Raw genomic sequence first — 23,682 nt, forward strand, 5'->3', positions numbered from 1 at the left:
CTTGCAAAGACGGCCCATAAACAATAGCACTATGTAATACACTCTCTCTTTTGGTTAGTTCGAATACATTCTCTTTTTGCTTTAAAATAAGATGCCTTAATGTTCAAATTCATCATGCTCTAAAATTGTAAAAATAAAAAGTTACTATAAAAATTTAAAAAGTTACGTTAATCATATATACCACAACAGTAACTATTACTCATTCTCAAACTAATTCAAGTAATTAGGTTATATAAATCCTTAAACATTTTACTTTAACACTCAAATATATGAGAAGCTTATACACATACAAACTACATATGCGCGTGTTTTACATTTTGCATGGTAGTTGCCACTTAGAATAGACTGCAGGCATTTTAGTTTTCAAATAGTTGCATAGTATTTAGTCGTCGTTTGGTTGAATTTGGCAAATTTTAGTTAGAATGTCGCAATAGTACTGCTGGCGTATTATATTAAACAACATTGTGGTCTGAAAATAACCGATGCATAACACTTGGCATGTGTCGTACGGACGTATATATGTACATGACGGATTTAAATGATATATTGCGTAAAGATCATCATATCATGTTTATCATGAAGATCTATTTATTGTTATTATAGGTCAATTTTACCTGATAATATAGAAAAAATATTATCAATGCATACAACTTAAACTCCCACAAGCACATATGCTCGCTCGCTATCCTTGCATGCTTCCATAATTAATGTACCATGAAAGCTCATTCTCGCAAGAGAAACTGCAATGGCTAGCTAGGAACAAGCAAAATTTAAAGAAAGGGAGAAACATATTAATTTGTTAGTTCAAGTAATACACATAGTCACAGGCCAGTCTAAATAATTTTTATACCATTATGTTATCTTTACCCGTGTAGCAGGTAATAAATCTGATTTTACTTGTAAATATCTGTGATTGTGTAAAAATTATTTATACAGAAACTTACAATTTATTTGGTTACCTAAAAGGGAAAGAAGGAAGATCTCCCTTGTCACAACCTCCATAACATTCTCTTCAAAGTTCAAACATACAAGCCTATATGCCAAGCTTTTGTCTTCTTACTCTCATCCATATATGTTACACACACCTAAATCCCCTCTTTATTATAGACTGTGCTTCTCCTTTCTTTCACTTAAGAATTTGATATCTTCCTCCACTCCGACAAAGGGTTGATTAGCTAGTTGTGTTCCGAGTCACCAAAATGCAAAACCCCGAAGATCACCACCACTCTGACAAGGAGATTATCGAGAATGATAATAACAACAGTCCGTTAAACGCCAGCACATCTAATGATGACACTTACGTTGAAATTACCCTCGATGTCCACGACGACACCGTGGTAGTCCACAGTGTCAAAAATGCCACTGGGAATAAAGGAGAGGAAGCAGAGCTAGAGGTGCTGGCCAAAAGTCTGCAGAAAAAGCGCAGCTTTGCGGCCTCGATCATCAAAAGCACTTCGATGAGGATGCGGTTGGCTTCTTTCAAGAAACAATCGCGTCCTTCTCGGAGATTTGATAGAACTTCAGTAGCAGCTCAGCATGCTCTCAAAGGCCTCAAGTTTATCAGCAAGACTGATGGTGGCTCTGGATGGGCTGCCGTCGAAAAGCGCTTCCACGAGCTCACCGCCACCTCAGATGGTTTACTTCCTCGGGCACAATTTGGAGCATGCATAGGTAAAAGGATTGAGAGTTTAATTATTCTGCAATGACAACGTATAAGTATTTCATATCAAGTTAAATTATCAACAACTGATTATTCATAGCACGTCTGATATAATAACATATAAAAAATAGAGTAAATATCATGTTGTAACAGCCTAACAGGTCATCATATATATAAAAAAATTATACTGTCAGTGTATATAAGTTAAATCCAAGTATCAACTAAACAAGAGGACAAGAGAAGTATACATGTTTTTGTTCATAATTTCTTGTTTAATAATAGTTTATGTTTTTACTTGTAAATTTAATTTTCTTGAGCTTGTTTAATTATTTGGAAAAAAGGAATATCCTTATGGATTTACAATGATAGGTATGACTAGGGAATCTGAGAAATTTGCACTAGAGCTTTTTGATGCGCTAGCTCGGAGGAGAAATATCACCAGTGATTGCATCAGCAAAGAACAGCTCAAAGAGTTTTGGGACCAAATTGCCAACCAGAGCTTTGATTCTCGGCTTCGAACCTTCTTTGACATGTAAGTATCAAATTCTGACACTACGTGTATTAGTCCAGTACTTGTAAGATCAAATAAATTACTGCTATAACCAATTTTCGGATTCTGAATTTTGTGAGGGATGTAATGCAGGGTTGATAAAAATGCAGATGGTAGAATCACAGAAGAAGAAGTCAGAGAGGTATTTGGAATTCCATATATTTATCTTACTTAGTAGTAAGGTGATCTTAATGGTGTGAGACATTGGAAAAACCGTGTTAGCTTGGTCTAAAGCAAATAGTATCACACTATGTTTAAAGAGTGTGTTTGAGTTGACTTAGCCCAACATGGTCTTCTTTAGCTTGAGCTTACAAGCCGAACTTGACAGATTGATTGACAAAATATATCCTTTTTTTTTTTTTTGCAGATAATTAGCCTAAGCGCATCTGCTAACAAGCTGTCAAATATCCAGAAACAAGCTGAAGAATACGCTGCATTGATCATGGAAGAGTTAGACCCTGACGACTTGGGATACATCATGGTTAGACTAGTTTTAGTCTCAGGTTCTATAATTTCAATTTGAAATTAAACATCCTTTCAACTGTTGATCATCTGATTCGGCAGATTGAGAACTTGGAAACACTTTTATTACAAGCCCCAAATCAGTCAGATGGAGCAAAAGACCTGAAGAGGAACCTAAGTCATATGCTAAGCATGAAGCTTAAGCCAACAGTGGAGACTAATCCCATAAAGAGATGGTATAAGAATTTGAAGTACTTTTTGCTGGACAATTGGCAAAGAGTTTGGGTACTGTTATTATGGATTGTTGTCATGGCTGGCCTATTTGCTTATAAGTATGTCCAGTACAGAAACAGAGCTGCATTTGATGTCATGGGTCACTGTGTTTGTATGGCAAAGGGGGCTGCTGAGATACTTAAGCTCAACATGGCACTGATTTTACTCCCAGTCTGCAGGAACACTATCACCTGGCTTCGAAACAAGACCAAGTTAGCTGCTGCTGTTCCCTTCGATGATAACCTCAATTTTCACAAAGTAAGCTATTCTTGTTTTTCTACTTTTCCAATTTTCCGCTTGATTCATATAGTATATACAATAACGACTATGCTCAATCTCAAGCAAGTTGAGACCGGCTATATGACTCTCCATTTAATCTCGTCTTAATCCAATATTGTCCAAAAGAATTCTGTATTGTGAGAATTTCTTACAAATTGACTAGTTTTACGTCAACTACCAACTTATCGCCACCATCCTCTATCTAGGCTCGATTAGGGGCACAGAATCCCCCTAACTTCTTCATGTGTTTACTTCTTTATATTCTGGATCCCCTCAATGAAAATCCTGGCTACCCAGCTGGGTTTAAGACCGGCAATATGAGCAAGCTCACACAAAAGAAAACTAGCTATTGAATACACTACAAAATAATGAGTAATTCGCGGAGGTTGAAAGTTGAAATTCGCGGAGGTTTTAACCTCCACTATTTGCTAGTGAGGGTTAAAACCCAATTACAACTTTGAACCTCCACAAATTACGCAGTTTTTTTGTAGTGATAATGGTTTTTTTTCCTGAAATTTTGTATTAATTACTTGGTTTTCTTCCCCCTTTGTTTAGACGATGGCAGTGGCAATCGCAATTGGTGTTGGAATACACATACTTGCTCATATGACTTGTGATTTTCCTCGGCTTCTAGATGCTAGCCCTGAAAAGTATAAACCAATGGAGCCATATTTCGGTGATCAGCCAACAAACTATTGGCATTTTTTGAAGGGAGTGGAAGGAGTGACAGGGATTACAATGGTGATTTTGATGGCAATAGCTTTCACTCTAGCAACTCCATGGTTTAGAAGGAATAGAATCAATTTGCCAAGACCCTTGAACAAGCTCACTGGTTTCAATGCCTTCTGGTACTCCCACCACCTCTTTGTCATTGTCTACACTCTCCTCGTAGTCCATGGTATCAAGCTTTACTTGACCAAAGAATGGTACAAGAAGACGGTTAGTCTACTCATCTTTGAATTTTACATTTTAACAATCAGCACTACTTTCATAATGAGTTTTAACATCTATACAATGTCAGTGAAAGAAATTTATATTATTGGATCATCTAAAAGGTAACTACAAGTAACTTCCGTAAACTTATTAATCTAAAACTAAGGCAGGTTGTTAAATTATATTGACTTACCATGCGAGCATATATAAGTTAAATTCTTTGTTAATATAAGAATAATTTCTTCTACAATGAGATTAATTTCCCATTGGCAGACATGGATGTACTTAAGTATACCAATCATACTTTATGCTGGTGAAAGATTACGAAGGGCATTCAGGTCAAGCGTCAAGGATGTTAAAATATTGAAAGTAAGTTGAGTCCAAATCTATACATGCAGAATATAATTTAGTTATTCATGATCGAAGTTGTTGAGACAAATGAGAAATTTACATTATTATACTTAACATGGTGCTAGGTGACTGTGTATGCTGGAAATGTGTTGACGCTCTATGTGTCAAAGCCACAGGGCTTCAAGTATAAAAGTGGGCAATACATGTTTGTCAACTGTGCTGCAGTTTCTCCGTTTGAATGGTAGGTGATGCTTAATAGATGTAATTACTAAGAGCAGTGGCGGAGCTAGGATTTTCACTAAGGAGGTTCAAAAATATAAAAGAGTAAGAAACGAGGAAGCCAGAGGTTCAACATCTACTATTTATACAAAAAAATAATTTTAACGCTTGTGTATACATGGTAATTTTTTGCCGAAGGGGGTTCGGATGAACACCCTGGCCAGCCCCTGACTAAGAGCGTGTTTCTTTCTGTTGTTTTTTAGTTGTACTCTTGTTTCTTTTCTTAGGTGGGGAGGGTGAGGAGAAATGAATCTTCTATCGTCTATCTATATTGATTTGAGTTAAATAATTTATTCAATGACGGTATAAACTATATTTACATCACAATCAAGTAACTTGGTAAAAATGTTAACTTCTCCCTCCGTTTCAATTTATGTTGTTTTAGTTACTAGTAGTCACAATTTTGATCTTCATTTTCTTGTCCTTTGATTCGTGCAACTATATGTTGGTCCTTGTACCACAATTATCGTATTTATCTGTGGTAGCTACTATTTCTTTTTTCTCGATCGCTTTATCAAAGGCTTTTTTCACTTTTCTTTAGTTTCATTTTCGTATTCTTTGTTGTTGTCTTTATCCGACCTTTTCTCATCATGTTTTCTTTTGAGTAGGAGTCTTCCGGAAATGCACCTCTTTATCTTCCTATGGGGAGTAAGGTCTCGCAGTACATTTTACCCTCCCCACCGCTGTGTGGGATTTCACTGGGTATGTTGTTGTTGTTGTAGTTACTATTTGGAGAGTAAAATGATATTTTCTCTGACCATAATTTTTCAAATACTTACAAAATATTTTGGACTGTTAATTATTGTGACTTTAATACTTATGATGTACTTTCTAAATATATCAATTTAATTGCAAAAAAAAAAATTATATATCCAAATTTGCACTGAACATGAATTAATTTAATTCTCGTAATCCGAATCAAACCACATAAATTGAATCAGATGGAGTAATATATACTGATTCTGAGTATATAACTGAAGATACATACTGATCTAGTGTGATCTACACATGTTATATCAGGCACCCATTTTCTATTACTTCAGCGCCTGGGGATGACTATCTCAGTGTCCATATTCGAGCTCTTGGTGATTGGACCAGAAAACTCACAGCTATTTTCTCAGAGGTAAGCGTATTATATTCGAGTATAAACTCATGTTTCCACTATTTTGAAAGTCAATCATTGAACTCTTGCAGTAATCATTCATTTTATTGGTTAATCTTATTAGGTGTGCCAGCCACCGCCAACTGGGAGAAGTGGACTCCTAAGAGCTGACTGCTTGCAAGCAGAGGGAATAAAGTGAGTCTTTTCCATTCTGTAGTCCCCCCCATTACACTCATAATGGATTCATTTTAACAGCTCATTGATTAGTTAAACTTTCACTTTCACTAGCTTATTTGTTTCGGGAAAGCCATAATATTTCAAGTACTTAACAGTACTATAATGTTAGATTAATTTAAATTCCCCACGATCATAAAGGACAAGAATTTTATATACTTATGTTTGATATGCCATATATTATAGAAGTCATTATGGTGTTTAGTTACCGAAAAATATTTTCTTTTTGACCAAGAAAAAATGAAAATGCTTTCCATTACTTACAACTGGAAGTCTATTTCCTTTGCAATTATTCCAAGTCTATTCAATATCATTTGCTTTAATTAACACTTTAACATTATAATCAATCTTTGAAACTTAGAATTTTCATCAAAACATAGTCTAATTTTTCTGATATTATAATTATTATTATCAATCTTTAATAAACATTTTTTTCCAGAAAATTAGTTTTTCACACATCATCTAAATATTGGAAAGTAAGTTGAGTACATTTTCCTTCCTACAAACAACTGTTTTGTCTCCCTTTACGAATAAGAAAGCAAAATCTTCAGGAAGGGTTTGTCTGCGTTGGTAATTAGCTACACATGAATCAAGATTCAATAATTCGTAATCTACCTTTGCTCGCAATCACAAGCTATTACTTAAAAAATCTATTAGCAAAGCTGATTATGATCACGTGTAATCATTTCAGTTTCCCAAAAGTGTTAATTGATGGCCCATATGGAGCACCAGCACAAGACTATAAGAAATATGAGGTGCTTTTGTTGGTAGGTCTAGGAATTGGAGCCACCCCTATGATCAGTATCGTAAAAGACATAGTGAACAACATGAAAGCCATGGAGGAAGAAGAGTATGATTTGGAGAGCACAGGACAAAATAAAAAATCAGGGTCAGGGAGTGGAAGAAACTTCAAGAGCAAGAAGGTATATTTCTATTGGGTTACTAGAGAACAATGTTCATTTGACTGGTTCAAGGTTATAATGAACGATGAAATGGATCCTACTGGAGTGATAGAGATGCATAATTACTGTACAAGTGTTTATGAAGAGGGTGATGCTCGCTCTGCTCTCATCGCTATGATTCAGTCCATCAATCATGCCAAGAACGGCGTAGACGTTGTCTCTGGAACAAGGGTTAAGACTCACTTTGCTAGACCTAATTGGCGGAATGTCTACAAGCGCATTGCTCTTAATCACACTGATGCAAGAGTTGGTATGTACTCGAGACTTCGTATAATAACATACTTTTAAGAATTTCGAAACTATATATAATTCGAACCAAAAGAAATGAGCAAGTCCTCAGTCTTCACTGGTGAATAACTTCATCCACGCATGCCTGCCCAATTATCGATCTTTCACTTGTTGGATGACCTTTCAACTTAGGTGACATTTTTCCATACTAAAGTTGAAAAAGCGCACCGAAGTGATAAGTTTTCTTTTTCTGAAAACAATTGGCACTATAGGAATCACTTTCAAGTTCTAGTCACCCAAAATAACCTGTTTTTGATTTGCAGGGGTTTTCTACTGTGGGGCACCAGCACTGACGAAAGAGCTAAGACAGCTGGCCTTAGATTTTTCCCACAAGACAGACACAAAGTTTGATTTCCATAAAGAAAATTTTTGACCAATAATGGACGAACAGAGGATCAAACCAAACAGATAAGAACGATTTTTTTTAAAGAATCCACGTCCACTACCTTTTGTGTATAGAAAATCTTACAGATTTTGTTAATAGTTGGGTTTTGTATTGTTATACGAATAACAATTTTTTCGATGTAGGTCCATCTACCACTGAATTGGGTTACCAACTCTAATATTAGATTAGTTCTGCATTGTGACTATGCAGGTGGTTGGGCTCAATTTTGTTATTGCTGACCCCAGCAGCATGTATATAGTTTAATAACTTTCCAGTAATAATTGTACTCTAGGCCTCCTTTACATGATTAGAAGTTCTGAATCACAAACTTTATGACTAGCATCTTTTCTCTTGGGGTATTAAGCAATGTAATGACTCGAGTTCCTAAACCAAAAAAAGTCAATTTTAGGTTCAAAACTCTTTATTTTTCGTCAGTTTCCAATGCAGAACCAGCCTTTGGGCTTAGGCATATGCACTTTACAAATACATGTGTTTCTCCAAAGAAAATTAAACAGAACTAAATAGACATAACCAGGAACTTTATTCCTACCTGTTTATTATAAACAACTAAATCTAGATCCCTCAACATTCATGGAGCAAGACTTGCATCAGATCTACATATTTACTATAGTTCGAGAAAACAGAGAAAAAATTTCCATCAACTAGCTGCTAAAGTACGAGGTTTGGAAGTTCTACAAAGTACGTATAAGTTTCCATATATTAAGAAAATACTCAAGCCAACAAGGGTGATTTCATAAGTAAACTTAACCATATTAACATCTTGAAGAGCTAGCCATATCAACATCTTGAAGAGCCCCTGGTGGCTTTCAAGGGAATCCAAAAGAATTGAGGATTATCTTAAGAGTTTAACTTATACAAGTCCCGATTACGGTAGGAGGGACCAGCCCAACATGCATACGTGGAAGGCGCGATACAAGTCCCAGAGACGGCCACCCAGCCATCACGATTACCTATCATCCACGATCCACCTACGACCTACCTACGTCGCTTGCACAATTAGCTCTGGATTAACACAACTACAATGTTTACAACTCCGAGTCACTCAACAGAATCTGGAATTCTAGCAACCATTTCCCACGATTCAAAAAAACTGTTACCTACAATTCAGCAATTGTTTCAACCCTATCAGCTAGTCGTTGAGACCTATTAGTCTTGTATAAATGGGGTCTCCCTCCTTCAACAAAGGATCATCGAACTTCACCCGATTATACTCAATCTCATCTTACTGAGCTCGACTTTTTCTTACAAATATTTTTTAAAGCTTATCTCTTGCTGCTACTTGTAGCAACATCCACGACTTAGCTCGTTTGGAAGTTTATCAACGATTACCATAAAGGTCATTATAACTTTCATTCCCTATTTTATTTTTTTGTCTTTACAATTTATCTTGCATATTATACAGATACTGACTTTTCTTCATAATTGTTAGCATCCAGGATATTATAAAAGAACTTTTAACTTTTCAGATCACTTAAAAGCAAAATACACACACTTCATATAGCAAACAAGAATTGGTTACCTACAACATGGTAAGCTACCTATTAGGCTATTACAACTGATAAAGTATACTAACGGTGTAAAAATCCCTATATTGTCATTCGCCTTTAACAGAATGAGCAAAAAAGTTAGATATATTTATTAGGCTTTTCATGAGTTAAAGAGTTATGAATCCTGCTTTCTAAGTTTTATTCCCTATAGGTTTTCTACGTACCAGTCAGTACTTTAGGGTTACCTTGTTGCCAGGGTATCCAGTAGCTAGGACTAAATTGTAGCATAAAAGAGTTTGAAATCTCCATTTAAGATAGAGAAGTCAAAATTCAGAACTTCCCTAGAAAATGTCCTTATAGTAAATTAATCATCCAAAAACATTACTCCCTCTTTTATTGACATTGTTTGACTGTGTAGAGAGTTAATAAAAAAAAGATTTTTGAAACTTAGGATCTTAAGTATGCTATGACATTTCTGTGGCTATAAAAGCACATTATTAAGGGTAAAATGGGAAGTCTAAAGTTAATTTTTTCCAAATATATATAGAAATTTGTCATTCTTTTTGGAACAATTGAAAAGTAAAGAGTATCACCTTAAATGGAAATCATTCTTTTTGGAACAATTGAAAAGTAAAGAGTATCACCTTAAATGGAACAAAGGGAGAAATAGATTGCGGTCTGAAGATCATTTCCTTACATGGCAGAACATCTTGTGCACATGATGTTATGAACATCTTCCAAAAACACAAACATGCTAGAAAATCAGAATAGCAGAACAACGAAGACAGCGAGAGGACTGACCTCATGGACCATTCGATTTCCTGGTTATCGTTTCCTTTTGGGCCTTTGAAAGTTGGGCTTTATAGGCTGGCTTGCAACAATGTCCTTGTCCACATTATTAACAGCCTCATATGAGATCAGAGGCTTCTTTATAGAAGAACGTGCATCAAGAGGAATACTGCCCGACACTGGGGGAAACTGCTTTCTTTTCAGCTGTTTCGGTACCTCCAGCCTCTCAATGATTCGTGAAGTTTTATCATCTAGTTGCCTTGTACTTTGAGAGGGATATAAAATATGTTGATCCAACTTTGGCTTGGAAACACAAGTGGGAGAACATATCTTAGGTATCTCTGTTACAATTAGCTGTTCCCATTCTTCTGTAATTTGTGAACCAGTTTTCTTATCAGTCGTTCTACTGTCCAGCATGTTGTTTTCTTCGACTGCCACATTGGCAGCCTGCACAGATACTAAATATTCCAGAGAAGAATCTTTCGCAGTAGTGTTTGACACATTGGCTTGGCAGGTATGGCCCTTCGAAAATTAATGTTTAAGGTATAAATCCACAAGACTGCAATGAAGCATTATTCAACGAAGTTATTAAACTAGAAAATGCACATACAGATAACGTTTATAAGATCATCATGGACAGAAAAATTAGTACATCAGAGAGAGCATGCGCTAGCAAAATTCAGAAGCTAGGTGGGATGGCCCTGTGGAGAGAAAAAAAAAAAACAAATTGAACTTAAAATCTTTTTTGGAGATGTCCATTTTCCTGGCAAGACAGATAAGACATCCAGACATAGCAGCGTTTTGATACCATCAGGGAACAGGAAAAAGAAATTCCAAGGAATCCAAAAAAGTTGTAAATCGGATCTATGTCCAATGGATTACACCTAGTAAGATAGGTTTTTGTTCTTTTTATAACCGTGGTGAAAGGTTTTTTGTTTTAGTTCGACCTGCCTTGTTCTACGACTTTTGGAACTATATTATACTCCATGTTGTTAAAAGCTTGTAACTCAGTAGATGACTTGTTAGGTAATCGAATAACAAAACAACTTTTAAAGCGTAAAAAATGGAATTCTCTAGTTTGAGTCATGAGTCACAGACTCACAGTCAACCCGGGTTTGAACACTGGATAAAGGGGTTCATAAAATCTTTATAAAATCAATAAACCAATAGTCACCGTTAGAGAGTTTACACTTTACCAAGCACGTTTAAAAAATGTGATAATGATTGGCAGCGAAGACGTGAATCCAAGCATGAAAAATGAAATTGCAAAATTTTCGAATTGTGCAACACACCTCCTCACGTAAGCTTAAATTGTCAGAGACGGACACACTTATTTATTTATTTTGGATCTGCAACAACTACATCTACTTCTAATGAATTAACAAGAAATGCTCCAGAAACAATTTTCTGAAGCTAAGGGACAGTAAATTTGATTCTACAAGCTAGTCAACAGTTCACCACCTACAAAACTTTAGGCAGTATCCTCAGGATAGCAGAGGATGAAAATGAATACACTCCCATTTTTTAGCACAACCAATGTATAGACAAAATGGTTTTTTCTCTGTACTCCACTCCAACATATATGTGTCTGTGTATTTTGAATGCGTAACAGAGAATGGTAAGACGTTATTTATAATTGGCGATGGAGAAAGAATACCAAGGGAGGACATAAAATAACTGCCCAAACTGTAGGCTTTCTTTGACAAGTAAGTCCAGTTTTTGATGGAAGCCTCTCTCGTGCTGAACTGAATCATAATCTCCAATATCCATCTGGGGGTTGCAAAGAGTGTCAGGACAAAAAACTCAAGAAGAACCAAACGTAAAATCTACTAAATCATGAACGAATCACAAGCTCAACCCTTTCAAAAAATTGCAAGTGGATAAGACATAGAGCCGTATTCAAATTCACAAAACTCAAAACTGCAAATCCTTAAGCGAAAGAAAATGAATTCAAAATTCCAGAATACATCTTTGTGAGATTCTACTTTGAGGAAACCTATTGACATACTTGTAGGTGGATGCTATTTCATCTTCAATCAGTATTAATAAGTCAAATTTGGCAAAGCTCCCAGGAAGAAGGAAGCTTCATGAAATGTATGTCAAGAAACAACTCAAACAATTAAACTAACCTTAAGCAAGAGGCTAGAAGAGAGTTTTCACTATCCTTGGCTACAGTAGCATAAGCAAAATGACTGGTGTCAGCGACAGGCAAGACCTCCTCTGATCCAGCAAGTCGCTGCAATTGACAATTTTAACACAATTATTTGCAGCATCCTGTCAACAAGCCATAAAATTTCTTTAACTGAGATCCCAGTTTCTTCTGGCTGGTAGAAAAACAATATTATTTCTTGTTCCATATCCTTCTTTTAAAGATGATTTATGAAACATAATATCAAAGTCTTATTATCTTCCAAAAGCTGGAGATGGAAGTTAAACTGTTAATGGTATGTAATCAACAGAATAGACGTCTCACCATGAGAACCTTCTTGGCAGCCCATCCATTTTTTCAAATATGTAGGAACTAATCAAAACCACCTTTCTCGTAATATATTTATCATGTCCTCCCCATGAGTATAAAACTCTGTCATTTAGGACATTGGAAAGTTTCAGATCTGCCAGCAGTTACCAGACAAATTGTAACAAGAATGATTAATCTGAATAGTGCTCGCGTATGAAGTAAAACATAAATTTAGTTTCAAACATCCAAAAAGAATGTAAGCATCACCGCTACAACATAGAGCTCCAGAACTGGTGAACTCAGGTGAAAAAAGCATCAGAAGGCAAATTGTTCACAGCATGGTGGAAAGAGGGAAGATTAAAATTGCCTCGTGGACCATATGCTACTTTCAGCTATAAATAAACGTCAAGTGTCAGTTTACCAAACAATAAATAAAACGGAAATTTTCAAAAATATATAGCCCAAAATAAATTATTACACCACGTAATACAATATTATACAACATTATACGTAATGCATCAACCTTGTGTATAAGTGTATAAAAGGTGTTTATACACAAATATGGGCTAAACCGGGTAATAAACTCAAAATATGGGCTACGTGGCGTAAATATTTTCTCCCAGTAGACATAGAACGTAATTTTCGCTAAATAAAAAGCATCAGACATAGTCAAGGACAGATTAGCTCAATCATTATATAGGTAAATTCTGCAATAATACGAATTTCAACTTGTAATCATGTGTAAATACAGAGTACATGGGTGTAAATAGTGTAGAAGTATATACTCACTTCATTGGCGCATGACTACATGAGAGTGAATTTTTGAAGACATAGCACAATCCAATTCGATCAAGCAGGGGGTCTTGATCTCCATGTACAGGTACTAGTTGAAGATGTTTTGCATACTGAAATTGGAGAAGATACCGCTCAGAGATCATGATAAGGATGATATTCGAAGATTATGCAAAAATAAAGGATCGATCAAACTAAGAAATGGAAAGCCATTCTAGAAATTATGTGTGTATTTATGCAACTGCAGCAGGAGGACATGTATATATTACCTTCTAGAGATGGGGAAGTAATGGAGGTGAGATCCAACAAGAAGCAAAGCATCACCATTTTTATGGAACTCTTCGCCCGCGTTTTGTTCATTCCGAGGGTGTCCAACGTGAACGGTAATGCCATAACGAAATAAGCACTTAAAAAGTTTCATGAATGTGTATGAGTAGAAATTAGTATCTATTAAACATAAAATAAAAGCTTTAATTTTTTAGAAAAAATAAAATAAAATAATATAGTACTCCTCTGTCCAAAAAGATTGCCTTCCTTTTTTTTTTTTAGTCCGTTACAAAATATTGGCACCTTTCTATATTTAGAAATAATTTAACTTGTATGAGATAATTTACGACCATACAAATATCTAAGGCTTATCACACAAATATCTAAGGCTTATTTTCGACCACACATTTTAAAAGTCTCACTTTGTTTCTTAGATTTTGTGTTAAGTCAAATTAAGACAATTTTTTTTGAGACGGAGGGAGTAGTTATTTTGGTATAGATTAAAGAGGAAGTGAACTTTTTACAAAATATCTTCATTTTTTTATACATAAGAGATTTGAAAAAAATACATAAGAGATCTGAAAAAGACATTTTCTTCTATTGAAATTTTAAGAGGCCTAGAGATTTTATTTCCGCAGAAAATATAAAATTTGACACATGGCACTTGCTTATTTTTTTGGTTAAGAACACATGTGACGTAATGAAAGTGGCATGCATTAAATTCGGTTGGACAAAGATTTGGTGTATAAAAAAGTTCAAGCGAGATGGAACTTCAGGTCAGTAACATAGGAAACAATACCCACTCTTTCACAAACTACAGAATCTTCAAGTTATTTCCACTAATTTTGCTCGTAAAAGTGCGTCAGAGGGATTTCGTTACAAATTTGAACAACATAGGAGTTTCTTTTTCTCTTTTCGTAGTGGTATCCACTTTTTTCCTTTTTATTTCTTAACGAAGCAGTAGTACTTTTTAAATGTACTTATATTTAATATAGAAATAACAGTTATGTCATCTTAGTTTAAATTTTTTATAAGCAAATTAAAAGCTTGGAGCATAAACTTTTCAAATGAAAATATTGTAGAATTGATTAGAGACCAAACATTAAAGTGGTACTCCTCCTGTTCAAATTAAATAAGTGTTCACTTGGTCATTTTCGCGTCTTTTAAAGAAATACAAACTCCTTAAAAAATTAATATTTTATCCTTAATTATTAAGACTCTTGCTTGTTATTACATTGAGTAAATAGAGACAAATTTTAAAAAATAAAGTAAATAGGAGTAATTTTGTAAGTGAATGCTAATTTTGAACCAAATTAAAAGGCACACTTATTTTGAACCGTAGGAAGCACCGCAAGAGCAAACATATAAAACTTCACACAGAGGAAACAGCAAAGAAACGGAAAGGCATAGTCCTCATGGCTCATTACATGGCTAACTGCGAATGCCACACGTGTCACTCGCTAACCACGTTGACACCACTCTTCTTTCGGTCTTTCCATTATAATAATCCACGTTCCTCGAACTGTTTCTTGTCACTACCCTGTTATTTGCTGCTCCATTTTATTCATCATTCCATTAGGATATTGGATTTTGCCTGCATTTCCAAAAATATGGTACACTCTCCCACTTCTCCCTTTTTATCATCTCTTGCTTAATTAGGAATTGCGTTTCTGCTGTTTCATTTTTGTTTACTTAAATTGGTACAGTACTTTTGACGCATTTACATGCTACTTGCTAATGCACTACTATATGGAGTGTATGTAACTTCTTGTTTAATTACCGCTGCAAGCTAGAGTCCAATTCCTCGTCAATGCATTTGCTAGCTTGTGGATAACATACGTTAGAACTGCTGAATAACTCCTGAATATAGTTTTGTACTTTAAGAACGAAAATACCATACTAGAAGGTGAAGAGTTTTAGGCTGTATTCGGCAAGTAAGTGATTTTTATATATTTTCTGATGTCTGTGCAACAGTGCAAGTAAGCACAAAATGCTGTCCTAAAAATATTCTTATATAGTAACATTTTTATATAAGGTAGGCAAACACTATGGTGGTGGAGTAGTGGGGGTTGGTCGGTTGGAGGTAGGGGCTACGGGGTGTGGGGGTGGAATGGGTTGGGTTGGGTTGTGTTGTGTTATGTTAGAAGATGGGAAGTAGTGGAATGTCACTCATGGGACGAGTTATTTTCCCTGGTTTCATCGGATTAGTCATTTCCTCATTTTGAGAAAATCTTTTACAAAATTTTGACCAACCAATCTGAGCAAATTGAAAATGTTTTTGTCCATGCCAAACGCACCCTTATGAAGAACTTCGTAAGTCGCACCCAGCATGTTGTTGTAAAGATTGAAGCTGAAAATGTGCTTAATTAAAAAATGGTTAAGCAGGTTAATTTGTGTATCTTCTTTAATCAACGAACTATGTGTTTCTTCAGAACTAACATTTCTAAAGCAGGTCAGGATTTATAGAATGTTGTGCAAAATTTTACCACAGAGCACCGGGGGTTATTCCCGGGAATTCACCTCAAGGTAGCACATTCGAATTTGCAGTCCATGATAAAGCTAGTGGTCTCTGTTATATGTTTCCTACTTTCTGTTCAATATTCTTTAATCGATATTGCTCAGGACAGTGGGAAATTGGGTCCTAAAAACTGCGGCGAACACTTGGAACAAGCCAAAAATGAATTTCCAGTATGTAAATGTGGATTCGATATGTTGGATGCTGGCTTTTTCGATGACTGTAAGGTACTGTGGCAGTGTTAAATTCACTTTAACTTTTTTGTTTGCACTCTTGCCATTAATTGGAAAGTAAGAATGGACCATTTTTGTATCTGGTGTAATTTCTTTCAGAAGCTTGAAATACAAAAGGGTGCAAAAGATTATAACATTCCCATAATAAGATCAAACCGGAAGTTGGTTGCTACTGCGAATGGAGGTTTGCGTAACCCTTCTGCTTTAGTTTTCAATTCTGCATGGAAATCCCAAGAAGCAAAGCAAGCAACAGACAAGTTCAACTACCCGGTATCCTCTGGTATTCAAAGGCCAAAAAATGATGAGGATATTGCCTTCATGAGTGTAAGTGCACCCTGTAGTCCCTTTAACTTATAGTGATAACAAAGGAACTATGTGTTTTCCATTTTTAATTTTATTATTTATTACTGTTGTATCAGATTCTTGAACTCGGGCAACTTCTCAGGGCAAAACTGATTACATCAGAGGAACTCACTGGAATTTTTTTGAACAGATTAAAAAGGTATGGTGAATACTTTGCTTCCATTTTTCTGATTTGCATACTATTGAATAGTTTGATTCTCAAAATGACTGCTATGCCGAGTGTCACAGGTACGGTCCTGTCCTTGAATCCGTTATCACAATTACTGAAGAATTAGCTTTTCAACAAGCAAAAGAGGCTGATCAACTTCTTGCAAAAGGCAAATATTTGGGTAATATACAATTAACTTTCTCTGAATTTGAAGGGATTAGATACATTTATTTGATTATGCTCTTTATAGGTCCTCTTCATGGGATTCCGTATGGTCTGAAGGACATTATTGCAGTACCAAACTATCCCACGACGTGGGGTTCCAAATCTTTCAAAGATCAAGTTCTTGATGTTGAAGCTTGGGTCTATAAGAGGTACTGACAAATTAATAAAATATAGAGGCCATGTTCAGAAACCACCCTACATTGTACATGTCTTTGTATAATTTGTAGATATGGTTGATGCAGGCTGAAATCTGCTGGTGCAGTCCTTGTTGCAAAATTAGTCTCTGGTTCTTTAGCATATGATGATATCTGGTTTGGTGGTAGAACAAGAAACCCCTGGAATATTGAAGAATTTTCTACTGGTTCATCAGCTGGGCCAGCGTCCTGCACCTCCGCAGGTATATTGAGTTAGCTTTCTCTAATAGGTATTTCCATGGAGGCAAATAACATTTTCCATTGTAGAAAGTATGATATTTGTTCTGTTAGATACATGGGTGGATTTAGAGTTGTAGTTACAGGCTCGGTAAGAACCTAGTAACTTTGGCCTAGACCTTGTATTTGTGTTAAGAAATTCACTTCGTATGTCTAAATAATCTATCCAGAATTTATTAAGCAAAAAGGGGTTGGGGTCCAGAATTCTTAGACTTAAAATTTGGGATCTGCCTCTAGCTAGATACCTACATTTGTTTCTTTATCTGCACGGGTGAAAGAATGGATGATTTATACTAACTTTCATTTTTTTCAGTGATGCAAATCAATAGAATTTAAAAGATCTTCCATATTGTGCCCAATCCTGAAATTGGTTCTATACATATGGCAGAGAAAAATAAATGCAATAGATAAATTGCGATGGGCAATATCATCCTAGCATGAACTTTCCGTTTTTGAATGGAGCCCCTGAGAAGAGTTAGAATATGCGGTGCCAAATAAGATTTAGTTGGCACAGTATTATTGTTATGACAAAAGAATGTCCATAATGCAGGTACAGTTCCATTTGCAATTGGTTCAGAAACTGTTGGGTCTATTACCTACCCAGCTTCTAGGTGTGGTGTTACTGCATTACGGCCCACTTTTGGAGCTGTTGGTCGTACCGGAGTTATGAGCATATCCGAAAGCTTGGTATCTTATTTCTTCCAAAAAATTTGATTACTTTTCATATTTTTTTATCCTTATTATAGAGGTGTTGACCCTTAAATTTGGTTGTTCATTAGGACAAACTAGGCCCTCTTTGTAGAAGTGCAGCAGATTGTGCAGTCGTTCTTGATGCCATTCTGGGAAAGGACCCAGACGATCTTTCATCCAGAGACATCATGTTAGCCGATCCGTTTTCAGTTGATATCACAAAACTCACTGTTGGGTATCTTGAAGATGCCGACAAGGAAGTAAGTGATTGCTTTTCATTACCAGAAATTCGCTATGTGACTAGTTCAATTTGGTCCTTTATCCTATGTGTATGCAGTGCTGTTTAATTATGTTAATGACAGGTTGTTGATCTACTTAAGTCAAAGGGAGCGAATATGGTTCCATTTAATCTGGATTACACTGTTGATAGTGCTCAAGGCATTGTCAGCTTCACTATGGATATTGAAATGCTAGCGCATTTTGATGAGTGGCAGCGGTCAAACAAGGATGATGAATTTGAAGCTCAAGACCAATGGCCTATTGAACTTCACCGTGCCCGAGTAATATCTGCTGTAGACTATATTCAGGTATATGTCGTGATCTAGAGACATTTATCTAGGTGTTAAAACACTTTGGCCTCGGATAGAGCCTGATCCACTTCACCAATCAAGTTTTTCCTTTAGTGTTAAAGAACGAAGTTGTACTTCACAGGCACAGAGAGGTAGAAGCAAATTGATTCAGGAAGTAAAAGAGAGCTTCAAAGTTGATGCATTTATCGGAGATGTAAGTGACTGGGAGAAAGTTTGTGTAGGCAATCTCGTGGGTATGCCGGTAATGGTGGTTCCAACAGGTTTTAAGAAGATATCGAATGCACCATCCAATGATACTCGCAGGAAGACAACAATAACTACTGGCATTTATGCTCCTCCTGACCATGATCATGTTGTAAGGCTCTAATACTCTCTCTTGTTTTTCTTGGGATTTTCAAGGGACATCTGTCACTATAGGCAAATTTAGGATCTAGAGTCCGCATATTCAGGCGAGAGTGATCTTATTATAATTTATGTGTATACATATGAAAACACATAGTTCGAGTTGAAAGTAATGAGTTCAGTTGAACTCACCCACCTGAATCCGATTCTTTATATTGATGGTGTGTTCCTTTTACTCGCAGGCTTTAGCATTGGCAATGGCATATCAGTCGGTGACTAATTATCATAAGCAGCGTCCTCCAATTGATGACATTGGGCCAAACGATTCGATTTCAAACCCACCTACATCCACTGTACCTGCAAGACAATTACGTGGTTATTAATCTTTGTAGGGTGTTCAATGTCACTCTGCATGTCCTTTAATTATTATAGATGTAACCGCTAGTTGTAATAGTCAGTGTTGAATCATCTTCTCTTAGTGACACATGGAAAAGAATACTTCACTTCCTCTTTTTTTTTTTTTTTTCTGCTAATTGGACCATGCAGGAGCCTTGGTTCATATATATACTAGTTAATTTGCCCGCGCGAAGATAAAGCAAATCAAAGAAAGAATAGATAATGTTATGTATTAATTTTTGTAACTTAAAATTTTTATCTTTACTTTTGTCTGGGTACTCCCACCATAATACTATGTCAATTGTTCTAATAATATTCTCAAAACTGATATCAAATGGAAAAAGAAAATTCAGTCTAGCACACTCAACACCGTTGCTTTTGTCTACACTCCCATTACCGATTGTTTTCATTTCATATATTCCATTGTGTATTATATTGGACATCTTAAGACATAAACTAACATGCATTTGGAGTTAATTCATACATTAATACATATGTTTGGGATATAAAACCTATATTTTTATGTAAAGTATAATTATATAGGTACTTTTATGTAGAATGTGTTATTATACATTACCGATAAAACTTATAAAGAATAAAAAGAGTAAATGAAATTGTTACACTACTAATTGCATCCAAATAAGAAAATTAGACAGGACATGACCTTAGATAGAAAGATTTGGAGATCGAAGATTAGGATAGAAGGTTAGTAGGTAGTTGAGTTTTGTCGCGTTGTGTATGCGCGGGTGGAGGGCTAGCCATTTCCATCTCCTTTTTTTTTTTTTTTTAGTGGTGGTATATAGGTATCGCGTAGAGTATTATCCTTATGTGTGTATTACTATGTGTTGCTCCATTTATTTTCTACCTTGATATTTTGCTGCCTGCATTGACTATGTTTTTAGCCGAGGGTCTATCGGAAACAGCCTCTCTACCCCAAAAAGGTTGAGATAAGGTCTACATACATCCTAACCTCCCCATACCACACTTTATGGGATTACACTAGGTTGTTGTTGTTGTTATTGTGCTTTAAAAAAGATATATTTTTATCATTTCCAGCCAATTCCAATACCACCTCTCACCATTTATCACAAATTAAGTTCAATAAAAACATTACGAAAATTATAATATTCAGATAGGAGTTTGCAAATACGACATCTAATTAATATAACCTCTGATTAATCCAATAAGAGCCAACACCACCTGTAATATGAAAAAAGAAATATATAAAGAAAATATAGAATGGATAATTTGAGTCTGGTGCCAATAAGAAAATAATTTTCCAAGGCAAAAGGAAAAATGTTTACTTTAGCAGAATGTCATGTCCACCACTTTGTTAAACATCTACGTTCCACAAACAATGCCATCTTGCTAATTTCATGCTTTAGCAGAGGGGAAGTTAAAAATAAAGCCACCTCCCCCCACTCCCCAGGCCATGTTTCTATCACGCAGGGAAATGCAATTTATTGAGAACGACCAAAAAGAAAAAAGGAAAGATGCAATTTATAACACATAAACAATTAGGGGTTATGGATTTGAAAAGTCATAACCCCCCCCCCCCCTCCTCCCCCCATAAAGAGGTGTGTAACGGTCCAACGGATGTAATTTTTTTTACAAATAGGATAAATGAAAAAAAAATGAAAAAGATGAAATAAAAAAGTAAAAAAAAAAAAAAAAAAAAAGAAGAAGAAGAAGAAGAAGAAGAGATAAATGGGATTTGTATCTTATGGGAGATGCCAAGTCACTTTTTTTAATTTTTTTATTGCCGAGTAAAATACAAATTTAACGCATAATATAATGAGTTTATTAGAATTAAAAAAACAACTATTTGAACTTGTCAGTCAACTTTGGCTAGAAGAAAGTATAATAATATCAACATTATTTTCAAAAACTTAAATCAAGCCTTTTGCTATTTAAATGCTTTGAGAAATAATGTCAATGAAAGCAATACTTTCAACTAATTCTACACGGTGAGAGAATATTTTTTTCAACATTACTATTCATGGACAATTTATATTCCCATGATCACCCAGGAAAAACAAAGAAAGAAAAAAGAATTCTTACACCCGTGATTACCCAGGAAAAACAAACAAAGAAAAAGAATTCTTACATTATCTAATGAACAAAAGAAAGGAGCACATATGACACGTATTAAGTAAAATGAAGAACTGTAAATATCTAAATAATAATATCTAGAAGCCTAACCAAAGAGATATATTTGACATACTCATAATGTGGTATGATAATAAATATGCTCCTCGTGAAACATACAAGAACAGACTCATGCAGTCGCACTTGAATCCATTTTCATCTCGACATTGCTTTTGGCACATTTGGTAGTACCAGCTAGCTTTTGCAGGCCCTTTGTTTTTATATTCGGTTGGCAATTACCTTTGAGATCAAGAAATCGGTTTTCCCATTTTGAATAGTCGAGATTTAGATGAATGAAGCCCCACTGGATGACGTCGTAACCATTAGCTGCAAAAATACACCATACATGACAAAACCAACAGTTAAGGAGTAATCTCCTAAAACCAACCCTCATCTATTGCTCCGGAAAACAAAAATAGAAGCAAAACAACCCTTTCAAGGGTGAGCACAAATTCTAGAATCTAAGTTGTGACAGAAATTAGAGACAAAGGAACTTTTACGGTATACTAAAAAGGTATATACAGTGAAAGTTAAGGTATACTAAAATGTATGTACGATGAAAATTAAACAGAAATGATTCATAAAGATGAAAAGTTTTACCATAGTCCACAAGACAAAAAAAAATTGTTGCTGAAATATGCCTTCTCTGTTTAGTCCTTCATGAAGTATGTCATAGAAAGAGTTTGCCTAGAGAAAGATATGGTAGCAGAATTAATATAATATCCAAAATCCACACAACTGAATGCTAATACCTACCACTTGGAAAATCACCAAAATTTATAATCGGATTAAACGTTCCCATGCACCATGTCCATTCCATTATGGTTTTACTGTTTTCTATTTAATGGTTGGAAAACAAAAGAGGTATATAACCGAAAAATTAAAGTAGAGTAATGATACTAAATGAAACATTCCATGCACCGATTAGCTCAGGATAAAAAACGTAGATAACTGATGACTAAGCTAATTAACATAGCACATTTAACATAATTAAGAGAGTTTAATGAGTGACTTTGAGGTTTTTTAACATAGCACATAAATAAGAAAAAGATTGAGAAAAGCCCCAAAAATTGAGAAAAAAGATAAATAGAAATGCTAGACATAGAGAGGTGCCACATCACCTTGTCTATACCTAGCTTTATATTATATATAGATTGGTTCCGTTTCTGTAACACTTTTCAGTAAGTGATGGTTTGGTTCTTTTGTGTTTAACAAATATTAGATTTTGTTTCAACTCAAATTTCAATTTTAAATCAAAGAAAGGATCAAGAATATAGAACATGCAATGGTTTGACTTCGACATATCCAGGATGATATGAGTAAAGAATTAAACTAATGGCAGTTCGATGGCACAATTTTCAATAGTTGACAAAACTTTATCTTGGATTCAAAAGGCTGGATGTTTGGTTCTGATTCGTAACTTTTGTAAGTCAACCTTATCAGATGTTAAGACTTTAAAGTGTTGAGACTTGATATGAGATGGAATGTGCATCGGTGCCAACGTACAAAAGGGGTCCTCAACCAACTCCTTTCAAGTAAGAGGTGGTGCTGTATTCCTCTAAAATAGACTAGATGCCACAGCACGGGCCCAACAATATGTGGTCTTTTACTTATTAATGTATTCCTTGTTACTATATCTTTTATTTATTTTTAATTAATCTATTTTAAATAATGATATATTTTCAAAAAATTTGATAACTATCAAGTTTAACTAGTTTTAAAAAATTATTAACTTTAAACCTCTCGTTTTAACTTTTATAAGATTTATTGCCGCAAAAGTATTAGGCCATGGTTAAGAACACAAGTTTTCAAAAGTTTTATGGCTACACAAATATTATGATATGTTTAGTGCCACAACTTTTAGAAGTTCTTTTTATTTCTTTATTAAATTTCGTGTTGAGCCAAATAATGTTAAACAAATTAGAAGGTAAAAACTTAAGCTCACAAAATGTTTACATCAAATAATATTAATTTACGATGATTAAGAGATTTAATGAGGTAAAAAGTATAATAATTAATCATAATTTTA

General features: G+C 35.1%; 3 protein-coding genes across 11 annotated transcripts; 2 read left to right on the top strand and 1 right to left on the bottom strand.

Annotated features, from left to right (window-relative positions):
* Window positions 1-845: 845 nt before the first annotated feature.
* LOC132052284 (respiratory burst oxidase homolog protein D-like) lies at window positions 846-7,982 on the top strand. 2 transcript variants are annotated; one of them, XM_059443757.1, is made up of 12 exons: window positions 968-1,671; window positions 2,030-2,192; window positions 2,304-2,352; window positions 2,578-2,691; window positions 2,775-3,203; window positions 3,780-4,163; window positions 4,431-4,526; window positions 4,634-4,749; window positions 5,808-5,910; window positions 6,014-6,084; window positions 6,815-7,335; window positions 7,637-7,982. In XM_059443757.1, exons 1-12 carry the CDS (start codon window positions 1,200-1,202, stop codon window positions 7,744-7,746), a joined length of 2,628 nt encoding a protein of 875 aa, XP_059299740.1. In that variant the 5' UTR covers window positions 968-1,199; the 3' UTR covers window positions 7,747-7,982. The 2 variants fall into 2 exon arrangements, with proteins under 2 accessions (XP_059299741.1, XP_059299740.1); XM_059443758.1 differs by lacking the exon at window positions 7,637-7,982 and having other exon boundaries at window positions 846-1,671; window positions 6,895-7,117.
* A 56-nt stretch (window positions 7,983-8,038) lies between these two features.
* Window positions 8,039-13,017, bottom strand: LOC132052285 (uncharacterized). Of its 2 annotated transcripts, none has more exons than XR_009413971.1 (3): window positions 12,185-12,521; window positions 9,911-10,614; window positions 8,039-9,859 (listed from the first exon to the last, which is right to left on the bottom strand). XR_009413971.1 is itself a non-coding variant. In XM_059443759.1 (3 exons), the coding sequence occupies exons 1-3, from the start codon at window positions 12,529-12,531 to the stop codon at window positions 11,540-11,542; spliced, it is 396 nt and encodes a 131-aa protein (XP_059299742.1). In that variant the 5' UTR covers window positions 12,532-13,017; the 3' UTR covers window positions 11,523-11,539. The 2 variants fall into 2 exon arrangements, 1 of the variants encoding a protein (XP_059299742.1); XM_059443759.1 differs by lacking the exons at window positions 8,039-9,859; window positions 9,911-10,614 and adding exons at window positions 11,523-11,825; window positions 12,529-13,017 and having other exon boundaries at window positions 12,185-12,291.
* A 2,056-nt stretch (window positions 13,018-15,073) lies between these two features.
* On the top strand, window positions 15,074-19,676 carry LOC132052286 (uncharacterized). 7 transcript variants are annotated; one of them, XM_059443763.1, is made up of 13 exons: window positions 15,101-15,185; window positions 16,025-16,098; window positions 16,200-16,314; window positions 16,420-16,644; window positions 16,740-16,822; window positions 16,912-17,012; window positions 17,082-17,205; window positions 17,299-17,453; window positions 18,038-18,174; window positions 18,267-18,437; window positions 18,540-18,764; window positions 18,889-19,122; window positions 19,352-19,676. In XM_059443763.1, exons 1-13 carry the CDS (start codon window positions 15,183-15,185, stop codon window positions 19,490-19,492), a joined length of 1,788 nt encoding a protein of 595 aa, XP_059299746.1. In that variant the 5' UTR covers window positions 15,101-15,182; the 3' UTR covers window positions 19,493-19,676. The 7 variants fall into 7 exon arrangements, with proteins under 7 accessions (XP_059299747.1, XP_059299748.1, XP_059299746.1 ...); XM_059443762.1 differs by having other exon boundaries at window positions 15,168-15,185; window positions 16,022-16,098; XM_059443761.1 differs by lacking the exon at window positions 15,101-15,185 and adding an exon at window positions 15,681-15,957.
* The last annotated feature ends 4,006 nt before the right edge of the window (window positions 19,677-23,682 follow it).

Source organism: Lycium ferocissimum, chromosome 4, assembly GCF_029784015.1.
Source record: "Lycium ferocissimum isolate CSIRO_LF1 chromosome 4, AGI_CSIRO_Lferr_CH_V1, whole genome shotgun sequence".
Classification (NCBI taxonomy): Eukaryota; Viridiplantae; Streptophyta; class Magnoliopsida; order Solanales; family Solanaceae; genus Lycium; species Lycium ferocissimum.

Bases quoted from the DNA above. Each gene is read 5' to 3' on its own strand.
- LOC132052286 (XM_059443760.1), top strand. From the start codon at position 15,929: ATGTGCTTAATTAAAAAATGGTTAAGCAGGTTAATTTGTGTATCTTCT. The intron at 17,206-17,298 runs GTACTGACAAAT...TGGTTGATGCAG, and splicing joins GAAGCTTGGGTCTATAAGAG to GCTGAAATCTGCTGGTGCAG. The intron at 19,123-19,351 runs GTAAGGCTCTAA...TTTTACTCGCAG, and splicing joins CTCCTGACCATGATCATGTT to GCTTTAGCATTGGCAATGGC.
- LOC132052285 (XM_059443759.1), bottom strand. The intron at 11,826-12,184 runs GTTAGTTTAATT...TGCAACCCCCAG, and splicing joins CTTCTAGCCTCTTGCTTAAG to ATGGATATTGGAGATTATGA.
- LOC132052284 (XM_059443757.1), top strand. From the start codon at position 1,200: ATGCAAAACCCCGAAGATCACCACCACTCTGACAAGGAGATTATCGAG. The intron at 2,692-2,774 runs GTTAGACTAGTT...CTGATTCGGCAG, and splicing joins ACGACTTGGGATACATCATG to ATTGAGAACTTGGAAACACT. The intron at 4,164-4,430 runs GTTAGTCTACTC...TCCCATTGGCAG, and splicing joins AAGAATGGTACAAGAAGACG to ACATGGATGTACTTAAGTAT.